This window comes from Doryrhamphus excisus, linkage group LG12 (assembly GCF_037039965.1).
Source record: "Doryrhamphus excisus strain RoL-2023G ecotype Guam linkage group LG12, RoL_Dexc_Guam_v1.1, whole genome shotgun sequence".
In the NCBI taxonomy this organism is placed as follows: domain Eukaryota; kingdom Metazoa; phylum Chordata; class Actinopteri; order Syngnathiformes; family Syngnathidae; genus Doryrhamphus; species Doryrhamphus excisus.
In genome coordinates, this window is record NC_136368.1 from 9,906,484 (window position 1) to 9,927,053 (window position 20,570).

Here is a 20,570-nt window from a genome sequence, read left to right on the forward strand (position 1 = left end):
GCCTGCTTCGCCAGGCCATTTGTGTTATTCATGACCCTACACTGCCACCTACTGGTGATTTTCATTATGAGACGTTGTATATGCCAACTGTAATTCAGGTTATTCTAACATTACTGCCACTGTAGGTTAATTATCATTAATACTGTTATTATTGTTGTTTTTGCAGACATCACAAACCACACACACAATTTACAAAGGATACAGTGTCCTGTTATTTGGAAACAAGTCAATAAACCCATCAAAGGGAGAGAAGTTGCTGCGTCTTCTCTGACCGGAGGATTGGGCCAGCTTATGCACAGCCAGCGTATCATCACCGAAAAAGTATTGAAAAATATAAAAACTGTCGTCCCTCGCCACATTGTTGTTTGAATTTTGTTCACTGTTTTTCAAAAATAGATAATTTACTAAGTCATGCTTTTCGTGGTTGAATAGTCAGGAGGTCGAGAAAATGTGGGTTCGAATCTCCGCTTGGGCATCTCTGTGTGGAGTTTGCATGTTGGGCCCGTGACTGGGTTTTCTCCGTCTACTCTGGTTTCCTCCCACATTCCAAAAACATTCTAGGTTAATTGGCGACTCCAAATTGTCCAGAGGTATGAATGTGAGTGTGAATGGTTGTTTGTCGATATGTGCCCTGTGATTGGCTGGTGACCAGTCCACGGTGTACCCCTCCTCTCGCCTGAAGACAGCTGGGATAGGTTCCAGCATACCGACAACCCTCGTGAGGATAAGTGGTATAGAAAATGGATGGATGAGCATAAGTTTTATCTATGTCTAATATGTATATATTTTATATACATTTTTAATATACATATTTTAATAGTATACTTTTTTCTTTTTTTGTTTCGCTCTACAAACTGGAATGTAACTTATAATTGTATATCAATATGACAAATGTTTTTTATCGTTTACTTCACAGTTTGATGTACAGTCCATGCATAACAGGAAACATTTGAAGACTTCTGTTTATTTTATCAGTGAACCTAAATTGTAGGAGACACAATAATGGCAAAAGCTTAATGCTACATTAAAACAACATTGTATTTCACACGTGCTGCTGCTGCATGTGACACTCTCTTATTGCAGTATAAAGCCCTGCATAAACATAAACCAGATGCATTTATATGGAGAGAAACATGGTCAGCTGCAAGAGAGGACCTGTGTAAACAGTGTAGAACCTTCCCCCATTCAGATGAGCTGGTGCCTGTGCAGGACACACTCCTATCTGCTCTGTCTGAACAAGGCTAAACAAGGAGTTGAACGTCTTTTCCAGCATATTCAGCATGTGTCGTACACCATCCATCCATTTTCTGTGCCACGTCACTCCTTATGCAGGAGTGCTGGAGCCTATCCCAGCTGACTTTGGGCAAGAAGCCGGGGTACACCCTGGACTGGTCGCCAGGCAATCACACGTGTTGTACACTAATCTCAAGTATGATATAATGCAGTTTTGGCCTTGGTAACATTTTTACTAACCTCCACATCTGTAAATGGCTCAGTAGTTTGATGGTTTAAGGGTTAAAGTGATTCAATCCTCCCCAGACTGGGAGAGTCCATGCCAGTTGCATCTACAGGAAACAATGATAATTACCGAGCCTTCCCAGTCTAATGCAGAAAGCAGATTTAAGCAATGAGGTCATTGTTTAACTTCAGCTTCAGTGTACATTCAGTGCACATGTAGCCAGTTTAAGGTAAATAGACATTATTTGTTGTTTTTACTTTGCAACATGTGTTTTTCGTTACTGCTGGAACAACAGCAGAAGTAAAGACAGTGTATTGTTGCAGTATACTGGAGCAACCTTTGTGCGCATGTACTGTAAATGCATGACTTTTCTAAAAGCTATTGCTTCTCTTTGAGCCTTTTTGATGGTTCTTTGGTGCCGCTTTATCACAGATGTACTCACACAATTTGGAAGGTTTTCACAATGGGCTAAAAAGTAGGAGCAATATAGGTTTTCCAGTGCTTGACTCTACTATTTACCTATTACTATAAATTTCCTCCTCTCAGCTTGTGCTGCACATAATAAGCAGCTGACCTCTGTCAATTATCGACCTTATTGAGGCCTCACACTTTTCCAGCACCAAACAAGTGAGAAAACATCACTGCAGGCACTCCTTACCTGTACCAACGGCAACCCAACAGGTTTAAATAAATATCTCTGTGAGGTGCCGTCATTACTCATCTATCAGCTATTCACATTAACTGCCTCAGGTTAGGTTTTCTTCTCCCTCATTCAGCTGTATTACCAAGACAAGCCACTCTGTATGTCAGGCCTCTGTATACAGTACATTTAGGGTCTGCACAGACATGTAGCGGGCATGCTGTAAAGACAATTTTGAGGCACACATAGAAACACGAGTCAATGGTGGAGGTGGAAGAGATGAAAACTGCTTCATTTGTGATATCCTTTGTGTGCAACAATTACAAATAAAACACCTCAGTGGTAATTTTGAGATAGGTTTTGAGGCTCTGCCAATGGTATAACAAAATTATGTGTTTCTATTTTTGCTTTGTACCCCTCACAGGTTTCTTCAACTGCAGATTTTCTTTCCTTGTGGGAATATACAGGCTTTTTCCTTTTGACTCATAGATCTCAAGAGTGATAAATTACACCGGTGCATTCCAGTTAGGAATAAAGGAGCCCCCCTGCCCTTGCCAGACACACCAGGGTTGTCTGCTCATCTGCAGAGGTGGCTGGAATATAACGGTCATGAACCCCGCCCCCCCCAGGCTGTGGAAACCAAGACAACAAACATGAACCAATAAAAGTGTGACATCACCGGATTATGTGAATTTCATACCTAGTGATTACTCGTTCCGTGGTGAATATACCATAAAGGTTCTCTGTCCTGGTTTTGTAGATGGAAATGTCAGAACTCCAAAATACGCATTAAATCGCAAGAATAAAAGTGCACTGTACTTGCACTTGAAAAACTAAAGCAACATATTGTCCCCTCAGCATCCCTCCAGTGTTCATACATGAAATTCACATACAGTCCTGCAAACTACAAAAATCTCCCCCTGAGTACAGTGTAAGATGAGATGCCATTATTACTAAAGCTCCAGCAGGTCTGGACTTTTTTGCCTCCGTTTGCAAAACTGTCTCCAAGCTTGTGGTTAAAATGGCTTGAATGTGTTTTACATTTGCTTTTCTGTCATATTCGTCGAATTGGACTACTGCTGTGTTAGTAGATAGGTAAGTAGGTAGATTGAAAATGGATGTGAATGGTTTTTCTAAACAGTGCACCACTAAGCTGGGGTTAAAGGGCTGGGTCAGCGATCATCTCTTCAACAAGTTGTAGGTTTTTTGGTCTGCAGCAGGGCTAGAATCTGGTTTGTAAACCAAACTCTTAGTAACTGAGCTAGTACCTCCCCAATTCCACTGGATGGACCGTTCCCTTGATGTCACAGCGAACTCAAACTGGAGTAATAGATTCCCGTGTTAGCTCCTTTATCCTGATATATATATATACATATATATATAAATCAAAATGTGATGGTTTGATTTCTGCTCTACTGTATATAGGGAGAGAGGCATCTGTCCTATTTACGGTTTTAAGGTGTTACAACAATCCATTTAGTAATGGCCTATGACTTTTGCACAATCTGGCATGGCGCAGTAAGGAGGTCACATGCCTTTTTAATAAGGGGAAACAGAGGGTGTGTTCCAACCTGCACAAGATCACACCCCTCAGCTTTCCTGGAAAAGCCTATTTCAGAGAAATGTGAAGAGAACTAAGATGTCAGTCAAATCTTTAACTGAGGAGTCTTTGAATACTGGATGAGCTTTATATTGTATTTCAATAGGATACATGAGTGTGTGTAAAAGCCTTCACAGTCCCTTATGCTATGTGGACTTTTGGCATTAGACCGTGTTCCTCGAGGGTTTCTCCAAAATTACTAGGTCTCTCCCCCTTGGATAATAGAGGCCTATCGGATGGACAATGGCCTGTACCAAAGTTGCCCTTCATCCCTGATTGTGTTGTATATTTTGTCCCAACCAAGGCTTGGCGTTTCATCACCTAAGAATATTGACTTAGCAATGTGCTGATGTGGTTCTGATGGCTTTACTGAGTTGTGACCATCCAAATTAGCTGCATTGATCTGTTGTGCAAAGACAGCACTGCAGCCAAAGCAGATGCTCCCATTTTATCAATCAACCTTTTTAGCTACAGTAAAGTCTCGTTATATCGATATCGGTTATAACGAATTACTACTTATTACGATACTATTTTCATTTCCCGGCAAATTTCTAGTCTTTTATGATATAATTAGTTCCGTTACCCGGTACGATACCCGGTTATTATTATAATCCGGTTACTACGATGCCCTTTTCATCTCCTGCCAGCCAATTTGGTCTGCTTATATCGATACAAAAGCAGCTTAAATCAATCTTTGCTTAAGGATTTCAATACCAAAAAAGAACACTGGGAACGGCTGCTTCCAGTCAACTTTATTTTTCACACTTTCACCACCAGAGCGCAGCACACACATCGATTCCCGCACTTCCTGGTTCACAGGTCATGCTCAACCCGCCCCACATAGCTGGCCAAACACATGCCTGCAACAGAAGAACCAACTGACATAGCATACACACCTATTCCAACGAAGGCACAAGCGTACAAATACATGTATTTAATTGTGTTGTATTCAGATATCTTTTTATCGCTTGCAATAATCACTGTTTTTCATATGTACATGCTGGCGTTCGTGGTTTCTCTCGTGTGTATAGATTCTATACAGGCATGTGTTTGGCCAGCTATGTGGGGCGGGTTGAGCATGACCTGTGAACCAGGAAGTGCGGGAATCGGTGTGTGTGCTGCGCTCTGGTGGTGGAAGTGTGAAAAATAAAGTTGACTGGAAGCAGCCTTTCGCCGTGTTCTTTTTTGGTATTGAAATCCTTAAGCAAAGATTGATTTGAGCTGCTCGAGTGCATTATTGCCCACTTTAAATGCAGTTCGGCGCAGGATCGGATATATGGATAGTCCGGTTATATCGGTATTTTTTCCGACTCCCGAGAATATCGATATAACGAGACTTTACTGTATTCTCATCTAAGCTTTTGAACTTTGTGTACACATTGAAAGGAAGCCATAATTAATACAAAAGGTTGCCTGGGTTCACACTCATAGAGGGTGAAAAGCGTGCTTATTCATGGTCGAGTTGCCGATCTTCCACTCCACAAATATCTGGTGCCAGATTAGTTTGGAGACGTAGTCAAGGGAGTTCTAAGACGACACAGAAGTTGCTCCACCAATCAGGAAACAACCAAGAGAAAAGATCAGCGCAATTCATTTGTGCATTTATTTTTATTAATGAAAAAAAATGTGTTTCTTGGGTTTCTTGAATGTTACCATAAAGCAGTGAACAAACACACTGAAAATGAAATAGCCAAGTCTGTAAGCGAGGTGAGAGCCAGAAATTTAAAAGGGCTCTAGTTCGATAACCCAAAAAAAAGCTCTGCCAGAAACCTACCACAAATCAACTCTGAAACAGCCACAGTGGGAAGGGGGTTTAGTGGAAGGTTTAGTGTCTTCATAGAGAAACTTCTTCAAAAACAGTGGTTTGAGTTCATCTTATTGAACTTCCTATCATATTGTGTCAAGTGTGACGTTATATCGCACCAAAGACTTATAAACGTGAATCATTTGGGTTTCTACTCATCATTTCCCCTTCTTGTGCCTTGCCCTTGTCTCTCCGAAATGTAAACAAGTCCAGCACTCCAAGGCAAGACTCCCATCCCCCTCAAAGATAGCTGGCCAATGACTCATGCTCTGTGGCCTCAGTCCTCCTCACATTTTCCACAAGGTGCAAATCATTTCCTCTCTAGCATGTAAAACCAAATGTACATGTGGATTTGCTTTAGGCACTCACAACAAATATATGCAGGAGTATGGAGTAAAATGTATAATTTGTCTTTTCCCAGATAAAAGTATAAAGGGTTTTGAAAGAAAAAAATACATAAAGTATATCACTCACTAATTATAATACCTTTATGGGCTTTCACTGTCAAAACAATTAAACACACCAAAAGAAAGGTAGTGTTGAAAGGTCACCCTCAGGTTTCTTATGATGCGTTGGACAGAGAAAGAGAGGGAAGCTAGTCAATTGCTTTTAACAATTAGGTATTAAAGGGGACCTATTGGGCTCATTTTCATTTTCCAACCCTTTGTATTGAGTTGTGGTCTCCTATAGAGCAGCTACACACAATAACGTTTTGACGTCAGAAAAGTTTTAGATTTAGCAGAATTTGAGCTTCCTGCCAAAACGGTCTGTTTTCATTTATTCCACTCCCAGCCCGCCTCCAGGCATGCCCACTCCGCTGTGATGGGTCACACACCCCAAAGTGCTTCCTAACTATGAACCATATAAGAAAAGTCAGCCCCTCTGTGACATCATGAAGAGGCAATTTTGCCATGCGTTTTGAAACCGAACAATTTTAGCCATGCCACACTTCTTTAAGGGCTCACTTCCAAATGCGCAAACCTCATTATCTGAAACTTTGGCATCGCTTAACACAAGAATACAACATTCTAACTACATTTATAGGTCAGAAAAGTGGGAAAACCATAATAGGTCCCCTTTAAATCTGACATCATCATGAACTCATTCGCTACCATAACCAAATTTTTATCAACCTCAATGCCCAATCTCAAAGATGTACTGACTTTATTTTTGTGAGAGGCAAAAGGAGGTGATGACACCACTGCACAATAGAATACATCATGTTTGGTGCAGTTTTAAGTTGTAAAAATGGCCACAAGGTGGCACAAGTGCATTTCATGAGCGCTCGGCATCCATCAAAAATTGTAAATAGTTCATGGTGTTATATTTCTAAATTAATTATTTTCATGAAAAACAGCCATTTTTGTGTTGTTTATGTTGTAGTGTAGTTATTTCAATATTTTGGCTAAATATGTATGGCTAAATTCATGTCAAAGTGACGTATCTTTTCACAAAAATCTGTGTTTCTCCTTTTTCTTTGTTGAAAATTTTCCTGAAACTGCTGTTGATGACTAAAGAACAGAAAAAGGTGCAAACAAATTTTTTTTCTGATTAAAGATGAGAGTGTAATCTTTCTTTTAGTATGTACCATGTTTATATTGCCTTACAGCCCACAGCTTGTACCCGGGCAGGCCCAGCTGACAGATGTCACACACTCTCTGAAAATGAATGTTCAGAGCCATCCCAAACTTCTTTCGGGCTCACTTCCAAATGCAAAAACTCATTAGCTGAAACTTTGTCATCATTTAACACAATAACACAACATTCTAACAACATTAATAGGTCAGAAAAGTGAAAAAAAACATAACAGGTCCCCTCTCTTGAGGAACCATCTTTCTGATTCAGTCTGTCTTGTATTTTTATCCCTCCCACATCACTGAAGAACCCCATTCACTGGTTGTCTGCTGCTGGCGTGAAGAAGCATTCCAGTGTGTGTGACTGATGACTGTGATGTTATGAGTATGCTTCTTCATTTGTCACCAAACATTCCTATTTGTTATGCTAGGACTTGTTCTGATAACTTCTTCTATATCCCAAAACCATTCATTATTATTGTAAAAGCTGTTGTAGAAAAAAGAAAGGGGGCAATCACTTTTTTTAAGCAAACATGAGATAAACATGTTTGTAAGTGGTAGATGCAGAGAAACAAGCCCCAACATAAAACATTGTTGCAGTTTGGTCCGGACCAGTACAGAGCTGGCAGTCATAAAGTGGTTGGACTGAATGCTAATGTTGCAGTGTATCTGCTGGATAACTTACTAACTGGCTTCCCAATGACATCAAAATAATAACTTAACCACATTTTCTTCAAGCCTGTTGTGCTGCACCTACTTTAAAAAATATTGCCTCTCCCCGGCTAACTCATGCAGCTCCTCCCATAGGATTCCGAGGTATTCCTAGGCTAGTTGAACTTATCCCTGTGATCTGATCCAGTGAGAGCTAAAGATTATGGTCCGATGAAGCTAGCAAAACCACGTCATCTGCAAAAGGCAAAGACCCAATCCTCCGGTCACCAAACCGGATCCCTTCTAATAATATAACATTATAATAATTTGATATGATATCATTTTATTTTCTTCTTTTTGAAAATCGCTGTGTCTCTAGTGTCAACACAGCACAGGCAGTACCAAAAGCCATTGTTGTTTATATTCGGACATTCCAATGAACATGTGCTTCACTCAACACAAGGACTTTTTCCAAGCTGTTCGGTTATTGTCTCTAATTTATGGGCCTCAGATGTCTTGTTTTGTTGGGGATAGTGGGAGCACAAAGACTTTAGCAGATGCAAAAATGAAACTGCATTTTCCGGAAATGGGGAAACTCATCCTTGCCTGGCAGTCGAACCTCTGTGTAACATTTACGTAGAAGGAGGATTGCCGTTGCATGGGAGATAGCGGAGCAGAGGAAGCTACAGCTTACTTGGCCTGGGAACATTTTCTCAAGTTTTGTAGGTCCTCCAGGATATTTAAGTGCACTGTTGACTCTTACTTGACCTCGTGAATTTGACTGAATTTAATGGGATGCAAACAGAAAAGATACTTCGAATTAAAAAAAAGTTAAAATTCACATAATACAATAGGGAAATAAAAGTAATTTATGTTTTGATCTCATCTTGCTTTAACTCCTGCAGTCTTAGCTGGAATAAACAAGTCAGTTTTGAAATTGGTTTGACCATTTGTGTCTGACGGTATGATAAACCATCCCTCGGTTAGTCTTCTGTCTCAGGTTTGGATCTATATTTAGAACGAAACATTTTCCTGTTAAGTGATTGTAATACCCAAAGTAATGTTTTGTAGTCTACTCTCCCACATGTTCTGTACCTCTTTTTTATCTAGTTTATTGCCTCCTTTCTGCTCATTGTACATGTATCTGCCACTGCAAGAAAATATAGACTTACCTTTCTTTTTTGTATTAGCTTTTTCTCTGGAGTTCAACATCTTGTAGATCCTTTGCACACAGAAGAATGGACAAAATAAGACCACAACTGCTTCACGTATTTGGAAAGTGGTGATGACAATGCATAATCGTACGGGAATGATGTACGTTGTTTGTGCTATTGTCATTCAGTAGATGTAAGTTGATAAGCTGTGAATAAATCATGGCATGGTCAGCTCAGGCCAATGGGCACCATTTTCGGTCAAAAATCGTGTGCCAAGTGCTTAATTTATGCATAGAGACTGAAAACTAGTGCACAAACTTGTCGTCATGTATTTCAGGTGTGCCATAAAAAAATAAATGACACGCATTGCCACGGCAAATTGTGGGACAATGCAGAGGCAAAATGCAAGTGTAAACGCCGTTTATCTCTCACCAAAGACACAAATTAGGAAGAATGTTCAAAAATTCTCATAAAAAGCATGCATAAAAACAAAAACACCACAGGAAACTGAGATCAAATGCGTGTTAAGTTTTGGAATGTAACCAATATCATTGGGAATATGTATGTGTGCATATATATACATATATATCCAAACAGTATATACACAATAGCTTGACCAGGATAATAAAAATACTGTTTTGAATAAGAATGAGGGTGCAAGAAGTTTGGTGACCAAATGAATGTTACATAACATGACAATGGCAGTGTCTGTCTGATTAAAATGACACATAATGGTTCACTGTACTGTACATTCCAGTCAAGGAGGCCATAGCATGTTGTCGTCACAATATGGTTATTATCTTCAAAGCCCTTGAAAAGAGATTCCAAATCATTTTATCTTTCAACTTTAACAATGAACTTTTTAATTGATTTTGCTCAGTTCGCTCTGTCTGCTGTCTGTCCTCTAGCATTTTGGAAGACTACACAAAATAAGCAGGGGCGGAACTCACAGTAGCAGCACAGGCCAAAGTAAATGCAATTACATTTGGTTGAGAGGTTAACTTAATAAAATAGCTTTTTTTTCATTGACCATGGTGGTCATAAAGGCTCCACAGTGGTCCCTTCTGTTGTTTTCTTATACATTCTTTCCATAACTTTCTATGTACCCTTGTACACTCAAGACAAATGAATTAAACATGTTATTACTGTGTAGAAAGCAGTACAGTTAATGAGAAATACTAAACTATGAGATATTTGCTCTATACTCTACCAGGGCCCTTTCATTTAGTCAGGGTAGCAATACGAGTTGATTCATAACGCATTCATGTTAAAGGGGACCTGTAGTTACAATGTTGTATTCTCGTGTTAAATGATGCTAATGTTTCAGATAATGGGGTTTGCACATTTGGAAGTGAGCCCTGAAAGAAGTTTGGGATGGCTGAAGGACTCGAAAGGACTTCAGAAACTTTGGAATAATTTTGATAGCTCATGATTGTAATTGAAAATTGCATGGTAAATTATATTACTAGTTACAACTTCCATGTTAAAGTTTTCAATAACATAATTTATTTTTAATTTAGCTGCACTGTGGATGAGTGGTTGGGCCTCACATCTAGGAGACGCATGTTCGATTCCCTGCTCGGCCATCTCTGTGTGGAGTTTGCATGTTCTCCCCGTGCGTGTGTGGGTTTTCTCCGGATACTCCGGTTTCCTCCCACATTAAAAAGCATGCTAGGTTAATTGGTGACTCCAAATTGTCCATAGGTATGAATGTGAGTGGGAATGGTTGTTTGTCTATATGTGCCCTGTGATTGGCTGGCGACCAGTCCAGGGTGTACCCCACCTCTCAATCGAAGACAGCTGGGATAGGCCCCAGCATGCCCGCGAGGATAAGCGGTACAGAAAATGGATGGATGGATTTAAATTTGTAGATAGATAAACTTGAACCAAACTTAAACCAAAACTCGCCTTACAGAGAACAGAGTTTACTTAATCTGAGGACCACCTGTACAAGATTTGATGTTGCACCAGGAGAACAGGGGAACGATGGCTGTTTTTTTTCTCCTGCTTTTTTTTTTAAATTCTGCAATCAGAGTGGTTGTTGATTGCTGAAACTGCTGTCCACCTAAGTGGAAGTCCACATATGTTGCTCCACTTTCAATTCAATGTACACGTTTGACTTATGCACCCAATTCTAGTTTCCAGTTTGAGGCATTACAGAAGACAGAAAGAGGAACAAAATGTAACCAAACTGATCCTTACAGCACCATTCCAATCAACCGCTTTCGAAACATTGCTCCAGTCTTTGGTGAACACAAGTTTGCTGGCAGTCTTTGTAGAGACATTTGCTTTGTACATGCAGTATTTCCAGAGGAAATTTACAATTGATGTTTCTCGAGAGGATTCTTGCAGGAGGCCTCTGATTTGGCTTACTTGCTTTGTGGGTGAGGCTGACAAGGAAACAGCTGTCATTCTCATTAGTTCTTTTGAACCCCCACCTCTTCTTTAGACAGGCACACCGACGCACACAAGCTGATAGAAACCCTGCGAACAGCACACAGCTGTTTCCTGCCATAAGGCTCAAGAAGTTCAATCATTTGATTTGCTAATCACATTTTAAAAATGGCTAAATTGTGGAATACATTTTAGGACAAGCTGAAGTAATACTGAATAAATGTAAGATCGATAGACACATCACTGGACTGACTCATATTATCAGATTGGGTACACTGATGGGAAATCCGCATTGCACTGGATCAGAAAACCAGATTCAGCACACTTGAATACACCTGTCTTGTCTTCATCTGTAAAACAGCCAAGAGTCAATGGTATCTTAACAAGCCATTGCATGCTTCAAATAACGTAATAGATTATTCTATGTACTAAGGCAGTAATTCACAACTTGCCGATCTCGTTGTCAGTGGGTCACAGAAAATAAATCATATGAAAATACTTTTGCACTTATATCAAGGTTTTTTTTTATATATATAACAGGGTGTCATCTATTAATACTCCTTAAATGGCAATGCTGTCGCTGTCTTAAGGATTTTATAGAAAAAGACCAACAAAGTGTGGCTTCACTTCATCATGTATTTAAAAAATATATCAATGAATGAATCATGCTGTCCAGGGTGTACCCCGCCTCTCGCCCAAAGACAGCTGGGAAAGGCTCCAGCATACCCACGACCCTAGTGAGGATAAGCGGCATAGAAAAAGTATGTTTTGTTATCTAGCATGTTTTTGGAATGTGGGAGGAAGCCGGAGTACTCGGAGAAAACCCACGCATGCACAGGGAGAACATGCAAACTCCACACAGAGATGGCCAAGGGTGGAATTGAACTCGGGTCTCTTAGCTGTGAAGTCTGCACGCTAACCACTCGACTGCCATGCAGCCTCGTTTATTATTATGATCTCACAAAATGTATTTTCACTCATCTACACCATCGATTACCATTTACCATTACTATTTACCATTACCATTGTATTTTGCTTTAACATTATTTTAGTTTTACTTAGGTTCAAGGATAACATATTTTTAGTAAACCATCTTTTTAGTCAGCCGCGTGCGGCCGAGTGGTTATCACAAATCTTATATCACTTTACAGTACGGATGAACAAACAAGAATCCATTAAGTCAACACAAATAGAACGCACAATGCAATTGCACCACATGGACTATGTGCAGGTATCAATATAATACACTAACATACATGCAAAACTATACCAACATGCCAACAACTTGTAAGGCATGCTGAGTAACTTTCCGGTACCTAATGGAAGCTAATTGAAAAGCTAATAGAAACTTGACAAACTTGAACAATTTGGGTCGCCTCTTGTCATTAAGAGGTGGTGGTTGAGAATCACTAATCTATAGCCTCTCAGACTGTGTCAGTTTATCATTTCACCAGCGTTTGGAGTCTCATCCTGTAAACAAATTCCATGTCTTCAATGCTCCCCACTCAAGAGGTAATGACTTGCACTTCCCTCTAAATTTACACCCTGGATTTCTTATCATTTTGACCACCTACAATGATGACCACCCACAGTGACTATCACACATTGTCAGTTGGTAGTTTACCTTTCACAGACAACCTGTGACTTTCAGGACTACAATTTTATTGACAGTTTTGTTTGTCACAGACTTGACTTCAATTCAATACGATGTCGGGCCACTCTTTGATTTATTACAGACCAATGAGAAAGGGGATACTTGTTTGGCACCCCAAAGCCTGCAATAAAACCTCTTTTATGATCTTGTATAGCAACCATGTCTGTCAAGACTCCAAATTAAGTAACACTTCCAAGCAGACAAAACTACTTGTTTCTTATCAGATGCATCTTTAAGACTGAATTAATTTCACACTTTTTGCACACAAGTGGTTTATCCTAATAACTAAGAAGAATAATTGGAAACTTTGAAAAGTCGTGAACATGGGTGTAGTTCTCTCGCCAACACAAAAGCCTGTGAGAGGATGGGAGAGGGCTGACAAAAGGGGGAGGAAATTTTGGCTCGCCAGCATTCTTCTCATTTAAAGCTGTAACTACACAAAAAAACACTCAAGCAGTCTGGGCTGGGTCTGCTTGCTGCTTACAAGGAGAGGCTCTTTGGTGTACATGCAGAGATAACCTGATCTTTTCCTCTTCTTTTATCCCTTTTCCCCTTTTGGAGTCTCATGTCTTTCTTATAGACATGATGGACTTTGTGCATTTAAGGACTTTTCTATTTTTGGTGGTCTCCATTGCTCAGGTTTTGATTGTTACATGCCAAGATGGGACTGATGGTAAGTAATCCCACCCGCCCCCCCTTGCTGTTTATTTTAACTTCTGATGCTGTGTGATGAAAGCTGTTTGGTTGCTCTTCTGAACTGAATGAACATTTGCTTGTTTTCATTGAAAAAAGACATTTCACTGTAGTTTAGTCCGCTACAAGAGATGCTTGAGATAAGCTGGGGTGTGTGAGCTTACATGCGTTACATGTGTTGCTTGAGTTTTGCAAAAATATTTGATGCCGCTAACAGTTAAAGATAAATTTTGTTTATGGAAGATTTATGGAAATGTAGTATGTCTATTTAAAGGTGAAGTCTCTAAAGCAGATTTGTGTGCAATATGGAGAAAGTTGTGGACATCTGTCACTTATTGCCAGTGATGTCACCCTCAGGCACTGAAAAAGTGCAAAGGGAAGCGGGTATCTTTATGGTGGACTCCGTCACAACTTGCATCACTGGGACCTTCATTATGTCTTACCACAACCAGGTCCCCTTCCTCACCTTCCAAACGCCCACCTCATGATGCCATTGCACTACATTGTATGTCTGCAAAAATCATTTCATTGTGAAGGCTCACACGTCTGAGAGGGAACATAGCTATGTTAATTCAGGGCAGATGTGAAGGAACGTGAGGAGGGGAGAAGCTGTTGGAGTTTGGGGAAGGCGGGAGGACTTTGGGGCTGTTGATGTCTTCAGCTGGCAACCAGAGGAACTGGGACACCTGAGTGTTCTTGTTCAAGTTGACCTGCACTTCCACCATTTTTTTCAGTAAGAAAATTCTTCTTTTGACGTCACATACTGGGTGTTTTTTTTCTGTCTTTCAAAGATGATGTCAGTGGCTTCTTGGAGCACAGAAAGTTCATTTGATGGACTTCTGCTAGGCAGACTAAAGACGTGCAAGCAACACTGACACTTATTAAAATGTGAATTGACAAGTCTTCAACTATTTTAGTTTTAAATAACAGATTCAGTCAGTTAATATGTGGATTTAAGTATTTTTAAATTCACATGTAATTATTATTATTTAATTAATTTATCTTTTTTACATTTTTAATTTAAAAATGTTTTTTTTTATTTTGTAATGAATTGCTATTACTTTTAACTAATTCATTGATTTCCATTTTATTATTATAATTTTTTAATAATAATAATATATATACTTGTGTGTGTGTGTGTGTGTGTGTCTGGAAGTAATGTTTGTTTTTGGTTTACATTAAGACACATTACAAAGGCTGCTGTTGCTTTACTCTTCTAGTCTTGTAGTACAACTGTCTCCGTCTCTACTTGTTCAAATGACCTTGCAAGCATGTTTCCATGGAACAGTTGTGGCTGAGTTGATTGCTTGTTTGAAACTGTGGAAATCTCGCTCATGTCTTTTTTGTGTGACTATAGGAAAATATGGTTCACTTCTGGGTTGAGACGATTCACTGTTCAGACTGTTCAACACTGTGAGCAGTTAGTTTTGGATGGAAACACCGCCAATACAATGAGAAGAGTAAAAGCACTGGAAAACCTAGTACTAAACAAGGTGTGTCCAAAGTGTGACTCACAGCACATTCTAACATTACTATTTAAATTACTATTAGAAAAAATAACTTGAAAAAAGCAAAAATGAAAAATTTATAATAAAATATTATATAAAATAAATATATAAATATATTATATAAAAAGGCGGCACGGCGGTCTAGTGGTTAGCGCGCAGACCTCACAGCTAGGAGACCAGGGTTCAATTCCCACCCTCAGCCATCTCTGTGTGGAGTTTGCATGTTCTCCCCGTGCATGTGTGGGTTTTCTCCGGGTACTCCGGTTTCCTCCCACATTCCAAAAACATGCTAGGTTAATTGGCGACTCCAAATTGTCCATAGGTATGAATGTGAGTGTGAATGGTTGTTTGTCTATATGTGCCCTGTGATTGGCTGGCGACCAGTCCAGGGTGTACCCCGCCTCTCGCCCGAAGACAGCTGGGATAGGCTCCAGCACCCCTCGTGAGGAAAAAGCGGTAGAAAATGAATGAATGAATATTATATAATTAAATATATTATATAAAATTTAAAATGAAATATAATTTGCAAAAATAAAGCAAAAAGTTTTATTTTCATAAGAGAAACTTTGTAATATTATAAAGACAAAATAACATTACATTGCCGATAGTTACTATTGATGTGAAGTACTACATAATTTGTAGCATAACATTAAAATATTACAGAAATACGTTATTATTTTAAGTTCTAATATTAACAAAGTTAACAAACAAAGCTGCAGAGGAAGTTATAATGTTTTGAGACTAAAACAAAAATATTAAGGACATGAAATCCTAATTACGAGAAGAAAATATATAGGAAGAGAGTTGAAATAGTTCAGGAAAAAAGTCAAAATGTAAACAAAAAAGTTTTAAGAGATTTCACTCCTTTATATTATGAAGAAAAGTAATGTCTTTCTAGTGCAAGGGTGAGCAAACTTGTAAAAATTTGTCGGAGGGGCCTTCTATACATAGGTGGCATTCAAGGAGAATGACATTCTTTCTCACGGTGCAACAAAACAAAAACAGCATCAGATAAATCAACAACTAATGTACTAAACATAACAGGTAACTTAAAACTGTAATTTCCAAATTCCTGCAAGACATGCTGGGTAGTCTAATGTGAACTATGAACAACAAAAGATGGGATATCAAGACTATGTTGACTCACCTTTGTTTACTTGTCTGATGACCTAATCAACATATTCTGCATCATACAAAAATGAGACGAACACAGCAAAATGTTGGGAGAACATGTTGAGAAAAAGCGGGACTATATAGGTGATACTGTCCATAGATATTTGTATGCCCACAGTAGGTAGGCTACATTGTGTGTCGTGTATTGATGTATTGTGTTTGGATTGCTTTTGTCTACAAGTTACAAATTGCATCTGACTATTTTGGCAACTCAAGCATGCCACATTAGCACTGCAAGTCATATTGCCAGCTACAGTTTCCATTATAAAGGTTTAAAAAGATAATTTGAAATGCCCAGTGGGCCGGATTATAATGCTTGGCAGGACTGATTTGGCCCGTGGGCCACAGTTTGCCCACCCATGTTCTAATGCAGTGGTTCCCAAACTTATTTTGCAGCTGCCCCCCCCCCCCCCCCTTTTGGAGATGAAATTATCTTCTATCTAATGGGATAGTATGGAAATTTAAAAAAATATATAAGTGAAACACATACAAAAAAATGAACTTTGTGCTTTGCAAAACATCAAATATTCCATCCTTTCATTTTTCAGTATGTGGTTCTCGTTGGACACCCCTGCTCCACTTCAGTAGTACATTCAGGGAAAAAAAATGTACTAGGATGGGATTGACATGGTGCCCTCTGCCTTAAAAGCAGCAGCTGTACCATTACACCACAAGGGACTCACAGAGAAGTAGTTGAATTTTGCCAATTCTGCTTCATCACTGTGGCTAACTCGCTGCTCACATTGGGGCGCTCCAATGGGGCCCCAGAACACTGTGCGTGTTCTGCAGAATAGGGAGAGGCGGCTCTGGGCAAGTTAAGATGGAAAAGTGGTGTGGTTGTATGCTGACGAGACGACATAGTTGCAAGATGACACATTCTGTCAAAGCCATTTAATGTTTGATTTTGAATAGTCAGCAAAAAATAATGTGTTGAAGGGCAACGGGTTGACTGGAAAGATTTGTGAGGAACCTGGTGGAATGTGAGTGTGTTGCTTTGAAAAATCAAACCACGTTTTCTGGGAATGCTAAAGATTTTTCTCAGCACGGTCCCATAGCACTAGATGAAAGTCATATGCTTGCACATGTGTGGACAGTTTGCTTGCTTGCACGTGACCATTTTTGGGCGACGTAGGATCATGAAAAAGGCTTATACGCTCACAGTAGGAAATAGTGCTGCTACATAGATTATCTGGTTTAAAGTACAAAGAACCTTTATCAACTTCCATATGAAAACTGCTAAAACTTATATTTGATGTAGGTTGTGGGTATATGGTCTTCATAAAAGAAAGAAAACAGTAGATAACATACCCATGGCCTCTATTTGTGCTTGAAAATAAGTCCTCTCAGACGGTGACAAGGCTGTAAACTATCTTCAAAGATGCCACTTACGGCTTCACATCAAAGCGCTCCCAACACTGTCGTGTAAAACTGGTGGCTGACTCCATCATCGCCTACTTTGTGAAAACCATCACAGAAAATCATCTCCAAGGAAAAAAAGATCATATCTGTGAATCCAAATCACTAAAATTGACATGAGGTCATTTGCACTTCCACATTGTTTCCATTTGGTTTTGCCACATCACTAACATTGTAACGAATGGGCTGTTTTTCACCAAAGCAGCTACGTCCAAACATGAGAATTTAAGCAGGTCCACAGACGGCTTAGATTAGAACCATATGCTGCATTTTTTTAAGCTCCGAATTTATTACACGCTTCTTTTCTTCCGCACCATATTGTACTTTTGGTTTAGTCCCATTTTTGTTTATTGTTTATTGCGTGGTATAGCAAAACAACAATTCATACGCCTTTAACGATTAGGATTACAGCTTCATGGGAACCTCTTATAAATGAAATTATTGCAGTCAGCAAACGGAGACTTGGGTGGGAAAGGGATGGCTTCCAGATGTTGAAATAGTCACATTCGCCCTATTTGGAAAATATTACACGCGAGGCCCCTTTGCTGTGCACATATGTGAAAGAAGACAACCTAAAATGGCCGATGGAAGCTAACAACTTAAGTTAACTTGCAGGATGTTTTACTTGTACTTTTATGCACATAAAGTTCATAGATATTTAACAAACTTTGATTGAACAGAAAGATGACTTCATTTCCATTAGGGTTACACCATGTACTGATCACCAGGGAATCACAGAGCACATGTTGACAAGCATTCACACTCATATTCACAACTATGAGCAATTTTAGAGTCTCCATTTAACGTGTAAATTACATTAACGCCATACGTTTTGGGGATTGGGGGAGGAAGCTGGAGTACCTGGACAAAATCGCATGTTTACAACCTTCTAAGTGTGGTTTTAAACATTATTAGAGGCTTTTAGATGTGAAATAACATCACTACAGTCCCAAAATAGGAGACATAATAACAGAAAATAAGACATAAATAAGACAGATAGTAAGGACAAGGACAGATAGTAAGTGACGGGTTGAATTTGATCTTGGTCGGGATTATTGTGTTTACTGTTCATTCATTCATTTTCTACCACTTATCCTCACGAGGGTCGCAGGCGTGCTGGAGCCTATCCCAGCTGTCTTCGGGGCGAGAGGCTGGTACACCCTGCGCTCGTCGCCAGCCAATCACATGGACAAACAACCATTCACACTCACATTCATACTGATGGACAATTTGGAGTGGCCAATTAACCTAGCATGTTTTTGGAAAGTGGGAGGAAACCGGAGTACCCGGAGAAAAGCCACACATGCGCGGGGAGAACATGCAAACTCCACACAGAGATGGCCAAGGTTGGAATCCACCGTACAGCCTTTTCTGTCTATTATGAGATAATTCAAACCTGCAATAGAAGCCAGTTGTTCCAATAATCAAGTTTGATGCTTGAACATCACAGTGACATCAGTAACATTACTGACACCTAGTGGCCATTGTGGAACACTACATATCTGCACTACTTCTTTGAATGTGTCTTCTGAACACCTGATATTTATTTGATTTGTATTTTAGGTCATTTAGTCATTTTTGTGCTTAAAAATGCTCATTTTAATGTGTATATTTTGGACTAATAATAGGCTGTATACTGCGTTAGAGTGAAGCTGTGAAATCAAAGGCATTACAGTATTTATAATTAAAATGAATAAATATCAACCAGCCTATTGAGGCCAAACAAAATAATTAGTTATTAAGGACCAATAATGGCATAAAAATGTTATCTTGGTTCACATCATTAAGTAAGTCACTTTGCAATTTACAATGAAACACTTATCATGTGAGGTGTCTTCCTTTAATACTACTAATCAAATATGTTTTGGTCATGCTGCGTTCATGCGTGACGTGCTGAGTGAGGCTCGTTCATAATTTCAATGATCGCTTTGTTGTCATGCGGATGTTTGTGCCACATTGAAATGTCCAGTTTTCAAATTTGTATAGTTGTGTGCCTTTTATCATTGGATTTTCATCTCTGAATTTATTAAGAGTATCAGTCTTAGTCGGAGAACATGTTATTTTGTGACGCGGTGAGCTGAGTGAGCCTTGTTCATAATTCCACTGATTGCTTTGTTGTCATACGAATGTTTGTGCCACATTGTTAATTTAGTTTATTATTGGTGATGATTTTTTCAAAATGTTTCCAAAAAATATGGCACTATCCCTACAGCTTGTTCCAGGACCCTGTGGAGTTATCCTCCATAGGTCGGCTGTATTTTTTTTTGGTAATTCTACACATGTTCTCTCTTTCCTCTGCTGACTTTAAAAGGCTTCTCTAATTGTTTTAACCTTCCTATGTCATGAGATAATGTCTCACCGAAGGAAACCCTCTGTGACACACAACAATGGGTCATGATCCAGCTAAGTGATTTAACAGCTGTTTACTTCCTATAATTGTTTTGGTGAAGAAAATTTACAAATTCATGTCATGATCACACTTTACAACGCTTTGTTCTGTATGGCATTATATGCATTGTCCCTAATTATAAGATATAACTTTTAAAGACAGAAGGTACTTGTTATAAGTGTGATAATATTCACTGTCGGTCGCTAAACTGTCAGGCTCACTTTGCTTTATGCCACAAAATGGTGACTCCAGCCCATAATTGTAGGTTGTGGTCCAACCTAAATTCTACGTTGTAGTAAAATTGTGTGTGTAACAACTGCAGAGGGTGACCAAGTCGAGCGGCTCGGCTGTTGGTGGCGACTCAGGTTAGCAATGTGGCCGATGTGTTTAGGCTCCTATAATGATGAGTTTTGGGCTTTTCAAAAAGGCCTCAGGATGCTTTGTTAGCATTTCTGGTGGGA

General features: G+C 39.4%; 1 protein-coding gene across 1 annotated transcript in view; it reads left to right on the forward strand.

Moving 5' to 3' along the window:
• Positions 1 to 13,366: 13,366 nt before the first annotated feature.
• Positions 13,367 to 20,570, forward strand: part of col5a2a (collagen, type V, alpha 2a) — a 42,057-nt gene continuing 34,853 nt past the window's right edge. Inside the window, exon 1 of the mRNA XM_058082645.2 lies at positions 13,367 to 13,603. Within this exon, the coding sequence (XP_057938628.2) occupies positions 13,513 to 13,603 (91 nt within the window). The 5' untranslated portion in view covers positions 13,367 to 13,512. The remainder of the gene's footprint in view (positions 13,604 to 20,570) is intronic.